Source organism: Sorex fumeus, unplaced genomic scaffold (assembly GCF_029834395.1).
Source record: "Sorex fumeus unplaced genomic scaffold, SorFum_2.1 ptg000081l, whole genome shotgun sequence".
NCBI lineage: Eukaryota > Metazoa > Chordata > Mammalia > Eulipotyphla > Soricidae > Sorex > Sorex fumeus.
Window position 1 is genome coordinate 5,633,082 of NW_026606138.1, and position 13,407 is coordinate 5,646,488.

The window sequence follows — 13,407 nt, forward strand, 5'->3', positions numbered from 1 at the left end:
ATAATAATGTCCAAATAATTTTGTCGTAATATTGAATGTGATCAATGTAGAGAGAGAGAGAGAGTACAGTGGAAATCTGTCACACAGGCGGGGGTGGGTGGGAGGGGGGGTATACTGGGGTTCTTGGTTGTGGAAAATGTGCACCGGTGAAGGGACAAGTGTTTGATCATTGTATGACTGACCGAGACTTGAACTGAAAGGCTTTGTGACTGTTAAAAAAAGACTCAGGGACAGCAAAAACAAGTTAAAACGAAACTGGGGAGATGATTCAAAGGCATAGTGTTTATGTCTTCATACTGGAGCCCCAGGTTTGATCCCACCCACACTGGTTCCCCTGCACTGATGGAAATGGACCTCGAACATCCCTGGCATGAGCACCCCTCCATCAGCACTGCTTATGCTCCCTCCAAAAAATAAATTAGATGGAACATCCTTATTTTCCAGGAAACAGAAATCTTAATCTTATTGAATTTCAGCTTTATATATAGCAAATACCATTATCAGTGGAGTTTCAAAAGAGCATTTTTATCATTACAGCTAGTGTTTAAAACATCTTATAAAAAGAAAAGACAATAATCCCTACTGCGAATTTTATAATGATGATACTTAAAATGCAAAGGATACTTAAAACTCTTTTTTGAGCACTCTGCTTCTTTGCAGTCCGTGTCACCTCTGCCTCCCGGATCACAGGGGATGACATCTCTCCGAAGCCACCCCTAAAAGAGCACAATTAATCTCAAGTGACTGAAATGAGAATGTAGCATTTGCAATGAGCTTTACCATCATTACTGGAGCAAAGGACCCCATCAGTCAAGATATAAAACATTCCTGTAGATAACACCTTGATTTTTTTGTTGACAACGCCATTCCAGCTCCAAAGCTGGCTCAAATTTTGCCAGTGAAAGATTTCTTTCTAGACTTATTTAGTTTTTCTTCTTCCTCTCTCCTTTCATTTGTTTTGTGTTTTGGGCTACACCTGGCAGTGCTCAGGGAACCATGTGGGTGTCAGGCACTGAACCAGGGTTGGTGGTGTAAAAGGCAGAGGCCCTAATCATTGAAACCACTCTGGCCCCTCTTCTCTCATAAGAAACTATTTAACACTAGGAATGCATGCACTGCCTTAGATCATTGCTTTATGATGGCAAATTTTCCCATTAATGTGATACGTTCCCTAAAAGAGCACTCTATTAAACAAACAAACAAAAAAACTCCTATAAGCCTCAAAGTTCAGGGGCAGAGAACCTGCCTTGTGGACATCAAGTCACCAGTTTGATGCAGGCATCAGCCCACATAGGGAGTACAATGCTGGAGACCTGTCAGTATGTAATTCCCAGCTCTGAAGAAGTGCGTCATGTTAGCTTACTGCAGGCAAGCATGTGTGAGCACAACCACCAACTCTATGACCCCTAACAAGGAAAGGGAGGAAGGAAATTTGGAAAAACAAAATTAAAGACCAGAAAACCATGTAGTCTCCAAACACTTCAAACTATAACTATTATGATACAATCTGTTGTTTGAGATGGTGAGATGGTAAGTAAACTAAAAAAGAATTAAAGTAAACTGAAGCAAAAGGATCCCTCAAGTTATTTCTCTCCAAAGTATATCAGGGTGCCCTCTCTCCCAAATACTATCATAGTCAAAAAGTTCCAGATGGTCATTCTCAGCCACAGGTCTGGAGACTGAATTGTGTGAATAAGAGACTTGTACTTTCCTGAAAAGAACCTCAGTTGTACATTCTGTCACTTAAAACATTCAGAGAGGGGTTGGAGAGATAGTACAGTGGGGTAGGGCATTTGTCTTGCATGAAGCCGACTAGGGTTTAATTCCAAGCATCTATCTCATTTGGTCCCCACAGCCCAGCCAGGAGTGATTCCTGAGTGAAGAGCCAGTGGTAACTGGAGCATCACTAGTGTAGCCCCCAAACAAAAACAAAATAAAAAGCTGTTCAGAGAACTCGCTACAAAAGTAAACTCAAATTTCCTAGCATTGTTTTTACTAGCAGACCCCAACTTACTGCTTCATCCTTTAAGTCAGACACAAATCACCTCCACCTAAGTGGCCATCTAAGCTTACTGCATAACCAAATGGTTAAGTTACACGAAGCGTGCATTTTCACTGCCCACACTTGCTGTTCAAGGTGTTTTCCAGAAGCCTACAGTGATCCCCCCCCCCACTTTCCACCAGCTGAACATTGACAGGGCCCAGGATATGGCTCAGTGGCAAAGCTCATGCCTTGCATGCATAAGTCCTGGGTTGGATCCGGCCCAGACTTTATTATTTTTATTATCTCATCAAAGTGTCTCCTGCAGACTGGACATCCAGAGTGGCAATCTGATTCTTATTAGCTTCTAACTTTGACCACCTTAACCTTAGATCTCCAAGCCTGCTCGGATTGGGACTGAGCTTCCTCCACCAGATCTCCCATCTTCCAGTATGTAGGAGTTACACCCACCAACTGACCCCCTTCCCCCCTTCCGTAATCCCATCAACAGCCAAGACCCAGAGACTATAAAACCCAGCTCCCGGATGACATCTTATTATCTAGTTCTTACTCTGGAGAATCTGGCAGGCTACCAAAAGTATCCTGCCCACCCGGCTGAGTCTAGCAAACTCCCCGTGGTGTATTCAATATGCCATTAACCAGTAACAATGATGGGTCTCATTCTCCTGACTCTGAAAGAGCCTCGAATGTGGCACTTTCTAAAATCTCAGGACTGGGACGAAGGAGACGTTACTGATGCCTGCTTGAGGAAATCAATGAACAACAGGATGACAGTGATACAGTGAACCTCTCCTAGCCTGACCACACAGATTACAAAAATAAAGTTAGACAATGAGATAGTGCTGGAGTTAATGTGCCAGTGTTGCATGCTGCCCAACCTTGCTGGAATACCAACAAAGCACAAGGTACCCTGAACATTGTCAGGGGTTACTGCTCCGCAAAGAGGCAGGAATAGCCTCTGAGCACAGTCAGATGTGACCCACCCCTACCTCTTATCATCAAAGATTAAATCATGTACCACACATTTTAAACATTTAAAGCATCCAATTAATATTTTTTGGAGGGGGGTCCACACCCAGTGATGCTCAGGGAGCTACTCCTGGCACCGCTCTGGGGACCATGAGATGCCTGGGGTCAGGCACGAGCAAGGCAAGCGCGCTGTGCTATATTTCTGCGGCCTCTAGGCCCAGGTACTTTAACAAAATTTTTTTATTATTTTATTTACTGTCATTATTGAACCAACTCAACGGTTTTCAGGGATTAGTCCTGACTCTGTACTCAGAAATCACTCCTGGTGGTGCTCAGGAGGACCACACGGAACGCCGAGGGAGGATCGAACCCGTGTCAGCTGTGTGAAAGACAAGGGGCCAACTCGCTGTAGTATCCCTCCGGCCCCGCATCAATCAATCTTGGCTACTATTATTCCCCAAATCAGAAAGTCACCGCCGTTGCGAATTCCCGATACAGCTTTTCCCAACCATGCCTGCCACCTGTTACTATCCCCTGTTCCTAGGACAACTCTATTAAATACAGCATGGAAACTGAACAAGTTGTACTGGCTAAAGAAACTGAAGAGGGACCAGAGAAATAGCGCAGTGGGCAGGGCATTTGCTTTGCATGCGGCGGCCAAACCGGGTTCGATCCCCGGCATCCTTATCTAGTCCCCCCAAACACCGCCAGGAGTAATTCCTCGGCGCAGAGCCAGGAGTAATCCCTGAGCATCGTCGGGTATGGCTCAAAGAGTCAAAAAATTAAAAAGTCCCCGGTACCCTCATGACAGGGAGACTTTTAACAGGTACCTCAACCATCCCCCAGAACCCCCGAGCAGTATGTAAAAAAAAAAAGTTATCGCTCTTAACAACTCGGGCCTCTTCTCCACCGGGCGGGCTTCCCAAGGCCAAGGACCTGGACTAACCCATCTCTATCGCGCGCAGCGAGAACGATGCTGGGGTGGGAGCAAAGAACTCGGGGCGCCCTCGACCGGCCCGGCCAGCCCCCTGGAAGTGCGGGCTACGCCCCCGCGCGCCGTCACTGACAGGCTTTGTGATCCCCGCCCAGCCCGGGTGGAGAAAGGCGCGCCTGGCGGGGGGGGTGGGGGGGGAGGACACGCGGACCCCAGGGAGGACGTTCATCCCCACGGCTCCCAGCGAGGGAGGCCTTATATCCGCCGGCGGCGTGTTTCCAGCACGGGGACCGAGTCCCGGGCAGAGCACCCGCCCCCGGCCGCTGCCGCGGGGCCTCAAGGCCCGCCAACGAGCAAAACCGACGTGTCTCCAGACCCCAGATGGCACCCCGAACACTGACCTGTCCATCGCTTACGGGTTTCGCCGGGAAACCTCGCACAATCGCCTCCGATTGAACCCACCGCGTTTCAGCCTTCCCGCGCTCCGGAAGCACGCCCTTCGACCCGGAAACAACTCCTAGTTGGAAAAAACACACACACACACACACAAACCACCACCAAGGAGGAGAGCAAATTTTTTGGCGCGCGCATGCGCGGGGTCCTCCGCCTCGCTCTCTCCCCCGCCCTCCCAGCCGCAGCTTCCTAATACGCAGGCGCGGAGTTAAGCCTCGCGTGACGGCGCGGGACGGGGCGGGGCCGGGCCGGGTTTGTCCGAGACGTCAGGCCAGCTCGGCCTGATTGACATGTGTGGGTGTGGCCCACGCGCGGGTTCCCCTGACGGGTCCTTGACGTAGAGCTTTCTGCTGGTGTGAAGTCATTTCCGGGTATTCTCTGCCGAAGAGCTTGGGCACGGAACCTGGGTTTCAGAAAAACGGGTTCTGCCCTCTGTGTAGGGGCGTAGGGGGCTTCCGTCTCTCACTGTATCCTCCTTGTTTGAATTACAGTGTATACTGGATACAGGTTTTGAAATTTGTTTCCACGGCATCCTTTCTCTTCTTTACTTGGCTCTCGTCCCTGTTAAGGAGAAAAGGATCGCCTGTCTTTAAAATGTCAAAAAGCAGAGGCGAGTGTATAGGGGGTCAAAGCGCTTGCCTTGCACTGATCAGGTTAGATCCGGGGCACTGCGTATTGGCGACCCCCTTTCCTACCTTACAGGACCGCCAGGAGTGATCCTTGAGCACCGGGGCCAGGAGAAAGCCCTGAAAATCGCCTGTAGTGGGTCCAGCACCAGCCCCCTCCCTCCAAAAAAGTCGAAAAGCAGCATAAAATTACTATCGTATTGCCATCGTAAAATACATTTAGTCTCTTACTCCTGAGTCCACAGGGCATCATGAAAAAAGCCTGTCTGACTGGAATCCCTTGACCAGGAAGATTCCTCAACTTCAGAATGGAGTTAAGAACTGAATCCCTTGTTGTATAGGTATAAAAACCAAGAGATGAACGCTTCTTGTAGTAGGTCGTTGAAATGTTCATTTCACCCTCCAATAACTTACTTGATGAGGTCTTTCTTGTTCTCCCTATCTCCCATCACAAGTACAAGAGTGCACTTGTTTTCATTCAATAAAAACTGCCTTGCTTAATGGGGAGAAAAAAAAAAAACAAAATACTTTTGCTTCACTAAAAACAAAGCCAAACCAAAGTATGAGTCAGTGGTGACTCAGTTTCTCACCATGTCACTTGTCATGAATTCCAATGTATTTATTCATATAATATACTGGAAGTGAGAAAAAGGCACATGATAAAAAGGAGCAGTTTCGGTCCAAGGACTTGCCCAACATTGAGTTCCAAGGCAAAGAGAGAACAATCATTAAAATATTTTTTGGATTCACTTTTGACACATTCAAGTTAGAAGACATGAGGGACAAACTGCCCCCACAGATTTCATAAGACATCCATTTGATCGCCTTTGAACTACATGGAACAATAAACTTTTGTCATAAACTGGTTTATAATCTTTATTTATAGGTTTCCTTAATTCAATGGCAGAAATTCACTAAAGCAAAAATAAATTTACTAGAAAAATATCAGTTTAGAAAATTATGAAGAGCTGGAGAAATGGCCAAAGAGACAGCATACTGGAACACATATTTTGCTCCGCAAGGTGTGGAGCCCTGGGTCTGATCCCTGGTACTACATACTCCACCCCAGCATCACTGAGCAGTGCTCATGGCTTTCTCCTGCCTCTTTGCTCAGGGATCTTTCCTGGCAATGCTCCGGAGACCATATGTGGTGTTAGGAATCTATCTCAGTCTGCACAAGGCAAATCCCTCTATTATCTCTTTGGTCTGTGAAACTGATTTTTAGTTAAATAGACTCCATCTTGCCTCTTATTCAAAATTAGACTAGTAGGTAAAATGTAAACAGCCTCAGTAATCTTATTCATCTTCTTACTGGGGACTACTAAAATACTCCAACTCACTGATTTCTTCTCAATGCCAGGAAAGGACCTCACCATCTTGATCTCTCCTCTGGGAGATTGAGAAAGACACTAGGAGTTCATTTCTGCTGATTGTTACCCCAAAACTGCCCCTCACTGCAACATCTCTTTGAATATCCTTATTCATCTAATCCAAAAATTTCAAACATCTAGTTATAGTTCGAATCCTCCATGCCTCTTATTTACTTTTGTGTGTGTGTGTGTGTGTGTGTGTGTGAAGAATAGATTTTAATGCATAAGGCACAACATGAAGCTGAAATCAGGCGCCCTTAGGCCCCCTCAGACCCAAAGGGCCCAACAGGGTGAGAAAAGACACAGGGGCCTCCTCCTCATCGCTTGGCAGCCTGGAAAACCCTGGAAACAGGGAGTGGCATCCAGTCTTTGGCATGATGCCTTGAGGCAGGAAGTGACTAGCATGGTCCCCTTCTGGGGACAGGTCACTCAGGCCGCAGCTCTTTGGTCTGGAAACCAAAACAGTACAATGCCCTGGGGCTGAGTTCTGAGAGAGTTAAGGTAACACAGTGCCCCAGAGTTAGATGGTCTCTGGACAGTCCCCTCCTATCTCAGGGGCAACATGTAGGTTTCTCCTTGCTGGCAGTTAGATAGAGGTTGCTGTCATCACTGTTTATGCAGACAACATCTGCCATGCACCAGGTCCCCGATTTTTCCAGTTCAGCTAGCACGTTCGCTTTGAAGGTGGGTGCTGCAACACGAAAAATATGGAACGCTTCACGAATTTGCATGTCATCCTTGCTCAGGGGTCATGCTAATCTTCTCTGTATTGTTCCAATTTTAGTATATGTGCTGCCGAAGCGAGCACTATTTACTTTTTAAATTTAGGGTTGTATGTTTAATCCTTTAAAACTCTTCTATGCTCTCCCCTTATAAAACTCACTTTGGAACTCCTCTCTTATTTGTGTACCTGGATCATCATCCTGATTGCTTTTTGATGCGGAGGAGAGTTAGGCCACACCTTGCTGTGCTCAGGGCTTACTTCTGGCTCTGTGCTCAAGTTCACTCCTGGTAGCATTCAGGGAACCATATGTGAATCTGGCGATGGTACCTGGGCTGATTGCTTGCAAGGCAAGTGCCTTAACTCCTGTACTATCTATCTTGCCATGATACTTATTCTTCAATAAATGATTTCTTATATTATATTAAAGTCCGAGTATTTTTCAACAAAAATCTTGGCCATTCACCTCCAAGTACTTCAGAATGTAGCTCCTAAATCAAGGACATTCTCCTGCCTAATATAATGAACAATCAAAACATTTTCAAATTGACAGAATATCATAAATATCATTCAATCTACCACAATTGTCTCAATGATTTCCTTTTTAAACTGTCCACTCCGCTTGGGATCAGAAATAGTACAATGGGTAAGATAGATAGATCCCTTGCATCCATCTGACCTGGGACCAACCCCTGGTATCCCATATAGTCTCCTGAGCATCACCAGGTGTGATCCCTGAGCATAGAGCCAGGTATAAGCCCTGAGCACCACAGGGTGTCACCACCCCCCAAATTAAAACATTTCACTCCAATAAAGGATTCAGTGGATGATAATGTAATTAATTATCATGTCTCTTTAGTCCACTTTAGTATATTCTCCAAACATTTTTGTCTATGTGTGGTGTTAGGGATTGAACCAAGAGCCTCACATACGCAAGGCAAGTGTTCTAGTGCTGAGGTAAAATCCTCACCAAAACTTATTTTTCTTTTTTTTTTCAAGTGACTTATATGAAGTGGGGAGAGTTGTCCATCACCTTCCTTTATAAAAAATATTTAAACACTAATTTACATACTTGTTCATAATACAGTTGGTTCAGGCATTCAATGTTTCAACACCATCCCACCACTAGTATGACTTTCCCGTCAGCATCGTCTCCAGTTTCCCACCCACCCCCCAAGCCTTCTCACTTAACAGGAACAAACAAACTTACTTCATATTGCTTGTTATAACAAAATAGCAAATGGAATTATAAAAAAATATATCAATGCAGGTCAATTAGTGGTAATTGTTATAAAAGCCATTTTCTGAGGATTTACTGTGTTACTAAACACTGTGTTACTAAAGCCATTTTCTGAGGATTTACTGAGCTGATTGGTGCTAATTGAGACTTTTGTGTTACTGTCTTTATTCATTGAGATTGGTGTGCTTCTACATAACTTTCCCATCAAATTTGCTGTGCTCCTTCTGGGCTGTCAGTACTGTTAAATTTCAAAGTGTTGTAGAGCTGGGATGATTTGGTGGCTTGGCAGCTTGATATGGTTCAGTTGTAGAGCTGACCCTTTTATATGCCATAGGATATTGGGTGTGGGTGGGTGTTTCTGGGCCTTCTAGCAGTGAGGGGAATTTGCCCATCCCCTTCGAGAGGTCTCAAGTCCTCAGACTTGAGACTGGTCTACCTGGGATGATTCAGTGGTTTGGCCTCTTTTTAAGATCAGTTGTAGAGATATTTACATGCTGGAAAATGTGCATCACCTTTCTCTTTACCCAGTTCAATCACTGGGAAAAATATCCGTGGGGTGTTTATAATGGATAAAATCTGCTCTGAATCCTTCAAAGCATGGATGCGTGCATACCGCCAGTCCACAAAGAAATTGTCAAAATGTGCCTGAGTCCCTGATCTTTACAGCATAGGAATTAGTCCCACTCCCACCCTCAACACTAATTTCTTAGGGATCCCTGGTCTCAGGTTGGAATGAGGAATTTAAGCCTGGCAGGAAAAGGATAACTCAGTCCTAACCTCTGCCCAGGATTTCTCTGGTCTGGTGCCTGTCCACATAAAAGACAATTTCAGGGGCTGGAGCAATAGCACAGCAGGTAGGGCGTTTGCCTTGCTGACCTGGGTTCGATTCCCAGTATCCCATATGGTACCCTGAGCACCGCCAGGAGTAATTCCTGAGTGCATGAGCCAGGAGTAACCCCTGAGCATCGATGGGTGTGACACAAAAAGAAAAAGAAAAAAAATTTTCAGGAAGAAGACAAATAGTGCAGTAAGGCAAATTTATTTGGGAAAATAAAGGAAGAGAAAGAGAGTTACATACTCAAGAGAGAACATGAACTTCTCCAAACTGGAGAAAGTTATGTACACATCTCAGGCAAGAGATGTGGGCAACCTTCAGTAATGGAGAAATATACACCTTCTGTAAAGTTAGTTTTGTTTTGTAAGTTTTCCCCAGATTGCAACCCCCCCCCCACCTCCCACCCCAGTTTACTGGGATGTTGCCAAGGGAGAACTTGGATTATCATTACCATTCTTTGTTTTTTTTTTTAATTTTTATAATTTATTTATTTATTGAATCACTGTGGGAAAAGTTACAAAGCTTTCAGGTTTAGGTCTCAGTCATGCAAATATCAAACACCTTTCCCTTTACCATTACTTATTTTTTACCACGAAGAACCCCAATAAAACCCCACCCCCACCCCTGCCAATGCCTGGGAGGCAGATAAATTCTAGTTGACACTCTATCTGCTTTGATTAGATTCATTGTTGCAATAAAAGATGCACCACTATTATTTAGAGTTTACCCCCTCCCCCCAAATCAGACATGCTGAGAAAGCATTGTGAAGTGATTCGCTTTCTACAGCTGGGTTCAAGAATTAAATGTTGGTTTTGGATTTCCGCTATTTTGCTAATTAACCCTGGAAGTATTTCTACGGAGAGTCAGATAATTAAGAGATTGGTTTCTGTGCTCTGGAGTCGTGGCTGTGCCGGAGAGCCACTCGTGGGGGGCAACTGGTGGCCTTGGTAGGGCGTGAAGGACGGACCAGAACGCCCCCCTTCCCATGAGGTTTTAGTCGCCCCCACACCCCCGGCTCACACCTGCTCTCCACAAGGCACCCATGTGGCCGCCATCTTCTTTCCAGAGAGGAGAGGGCGAATGGGGCAACACCCTTTCCCCTCCGGGCAGACATGATGGCCTGGATTAACGCATAGTATGTTCACTTTTCTGCTCCAAGCTGCTGGGTTCTGCATTAAGTCCTTGTGCTTCTGGGGCCGTGGCCGTGCCGGAGAGCTGCTCGTGGGGGGCAACTGGTGACCTTGGTAGGGCGTGGAGGACGGACCAGAACACCCCCCTTCCCATGAGGTTTTTGTCGCCCCCGCACCCCCGGCTCATACCTGCTGTCCACAAGGCTTCCATGCGGCCGCCATCTTTCTTTCCAGAGGGAGGAGTGCGGAAGGGAGCAACACCCTTTCCCCTCCGGGCAGACATGATGGCCTGGATTAACGCATAGTACGTTCACTTTTCTGCTCCAAGCTGCTGGGTTCTGCATTAAGTCCTTGTGCTTCTGGGGCTGTGGCCGTGCTGGAGAGCCGCTCGTGGGGGGCAACTGGTGGCCTTGGTAGGGCATGAAGGACGGACCGGAACGGCCCCCTTCCCATAAGGTTTTAGTCGCCCCCGCACCCCCGGCTCATACCTGTTCTCCACAAGGCTCCCATGCGGCCGCCATCTTTCTTTCAAGAGAGGAGAGGGCGAATGGGGCAACACCCTTTCTCCTCCGGGCAGACATGATGGCCTGGATTAACGCATAGTCCGTTCACTTTTCTGCTCCAAGCTGCTGGGTTCTGCATTAAGTCCTTGTGCTTCTGGGGGCTGTGGCCGTGCTCCAAACTTAACACTGATTTTCAGGGAGAAACGTTGGGTGATTTACTTCCCATTGATCACTTTGTATATACAGAGATGTCGCGCAGCCGCGTAAGCGGCCGCGCGGTTTGGAGGAAAAGTCCTAGTTCCCGCATACTTGAGCTATGCTTGTGGAGGCTTCTGGTCGCTGGGGTTCCATCTGGGGGAGGCGGGAGGCGGCACCTACCCCACCTGGGACTTCCCGGTGATCTCGGCTCTTTTTGGAAGCTGGTGCCTTCTCCAGGAGCTGTGGAGCCAGCCCTCCATGTGGCCCTTCTCTGTGGCTGTATGCTGTAAATATGGCGCTGGGGGGCGGGCCGTGGGCGTGACTTCCGGGATCAGAGGTTATTTGGGGGCCAGGATGGTCCCGGCGGTTTGGAGGAAAAGTCCTAGTTCCCGCATACTCGAGCTATGCTTGTGGAGGCTTCTGGTCGCCGGGGTTCCATCTGGGGGAGGCGGGATGCAGCACCTACCCCATCTGGGACTTCCCGGTGATCTCGGCTCTTTTTGGAAGCTGGTGCCTTCGGGAGCTGTGGAGCCAGCCCTCCATGTGGCCCTTCTCTGCGACTGTATGCCTACCATTCTTTGTTTTTGCTGAAACTTTCTCCTCTAGGGGTATAGTTGATGCTCTGGCTTTGGAATTCTATCTCAAAGGCCTTCTGTTCTCCTATGTATTTTTTGTTTTGTTTAGGGGATGCACACCCAGATGTGCTCAGGGATTACTTCTGGCTCTGCACTCTGGTGTTCGGAGGATGGTGCTGGGTCAAGTACCTTACCCATTGTCCTATCTCTCTGGCCCTTCTCTGTATTTTCAAAGCCTAAGGTTGCTTAGAAAAACAGTGTCTTTCCCAGTCCACATTACCAGGGTTTCCCTGTCTTCTTGACTACTACACTTTTATATCATTAACATTTCCAAGAGTTCAGACTGACTTTGCAGAATATTTCTGAATTTAACTTTGATTATTTCTTCTTGGTTTAATATATATATATATATATATATACATATATATGTGTGTGTGTATGTTGGAAAGGACAGGCAGCAGGAATTTCTTAATCATATTAGATACACATGTTGTTATACCTAAGTTTGGGGTTTTTTGTTCACAGAGAGACTAGTTCCACTTGTGAAAATGCAAGAGCAAAGGACTTTTTTTATGGGGGGGGGTCACACCTGGCGATGCACAGGGTTTACTCGTGGCTCATGCACTCAGTAATTACTTCTGGCAGTGCTTGGGGGACCATATGGGATGCTGGGAATTGAATCTGGGGTCGGCCGTGTGCAAGGCAAACGCTCTACCCTCTGTGCTACCTTAGTCTAGTCTTCCACCTCCAAAGGTTGGGGGAGCAACTACCCACAGGTGAGGTAGCACAATTTACAATTTACATATGTAAAGCCCTTCCTTCCAGGGAAGCTCTTCTAAGACAAAGATTTCCTACTAGGAGATTTGCTCAAGGGTGTGTTTTTATCTATGGATATACTTCTCCTTAATCCATAAACAAACATCATTAAGATTTACTTACTTAATAATCTTTCTATTCATTTTTTATGGACAGAGTAAGAAATATAATAATCTTATAGGTCACTCTCCTGGGAACATCTCACTATAGATTCCAGACTACAGTGCTCAGGTCAGATCTTTCCTAACCCTAGCAGGATCCTCAGTTGTTACGTTTTGACAGAATTAGTTCATGACCATGCTCTTAACTTATAGTTAAGTATTATGGCTCTTGGTCTATCCTATTTCAATGTCAGAGTGGCTCACAGCTTATCCTGGGTCCATCCACACCCAATATCCTATGGCATATAAATGGGTCAGCTCTACAACTTTTTCTTTTTGTGTCACACCCAGCGATGCTCAGGGGTTACTCCTGGCTCATGCACTCAGGAATTACTCCTGGCGGTGCTCAGGGTACCATATGGGATACTGGGAATCCCATTCATTGGAACCAGGCTTTGGAGGTGCTAAGAACTAAGGGCACCTGAGACTTAAGTAAATATGACAGATCCCCAGGAGTAAATATTATTGAGAATCAATTAATTCCTAAATTACAAAAGCATAACATTAACTGTCTTCCTGTGTCTATACAAAAAGGACATTGCTCTAAGGTAAACTATGCAAAGGACACAAGGAAAAGAGAAAAGCAATATTTCACTTACAAATACAGAATTAAGAGTCCTTAGAAGAATCTGACCTTACAAGTTACAGGGTATGATTTGGGGATATAGATGATTTTAGGGGAAGCAAGAGCACAGAGAAGAGGTTAAAGATAAGCACAGAGGAACGGAAATGCCTCTGGAGCACTGTGAATGGTGTAACCCAATTAACCTAAGCTCCCTGGGGCAAGGGAGAAAGGACATAACAATGTTATACTACACACTTGAGGTCATTTTGTCTCCATTTCAAAAATATGCCTCATCTCCTTCCTCAAAAG

General features: G+C 46.1%; 1 protein-coding gene and 1 non-coding gene across 2 annotated transcripts in view; both read right to left on the minus strand.

The window, feature by feature from the left end:
• The window catches only part of NUP107 (nucleoporin 107), a 47,763-nt gene extending 43,365 nt beyond the window's left edge, over positions 1-4,398 (minus strand). The window contains exons 1-2 of the mRNA XM_056130749.1: positions 4,307-4,398; positions 625-716 (exon numbers count right to left, since the gene is read on the minus strand). Coding sequence (XP_055986724.1) covers positions 625-716; positions 4,307-4,314 — 100 coding nt within the window. The 5' untranslated portion in view covers positions 4,315-4,398. The remainder of the gene's footprint in view (positions 1-624; positions 717-4,306) is intronic.
• A 2,657-nt stretch (positions 4,399-7,055) lies between these two features.
• Positions 7,056-7,162, minus strand: LOC130039014 (U6 spliceosomal RNA). The gene has a single exon (XR_008794815.1). It is a non-coding gene; the product is annotated as a U6 spliceosomal RNA (small nuclear RNA).
• Positions 7,163-13,407: the final 6,245 nt, after the last annotated feature.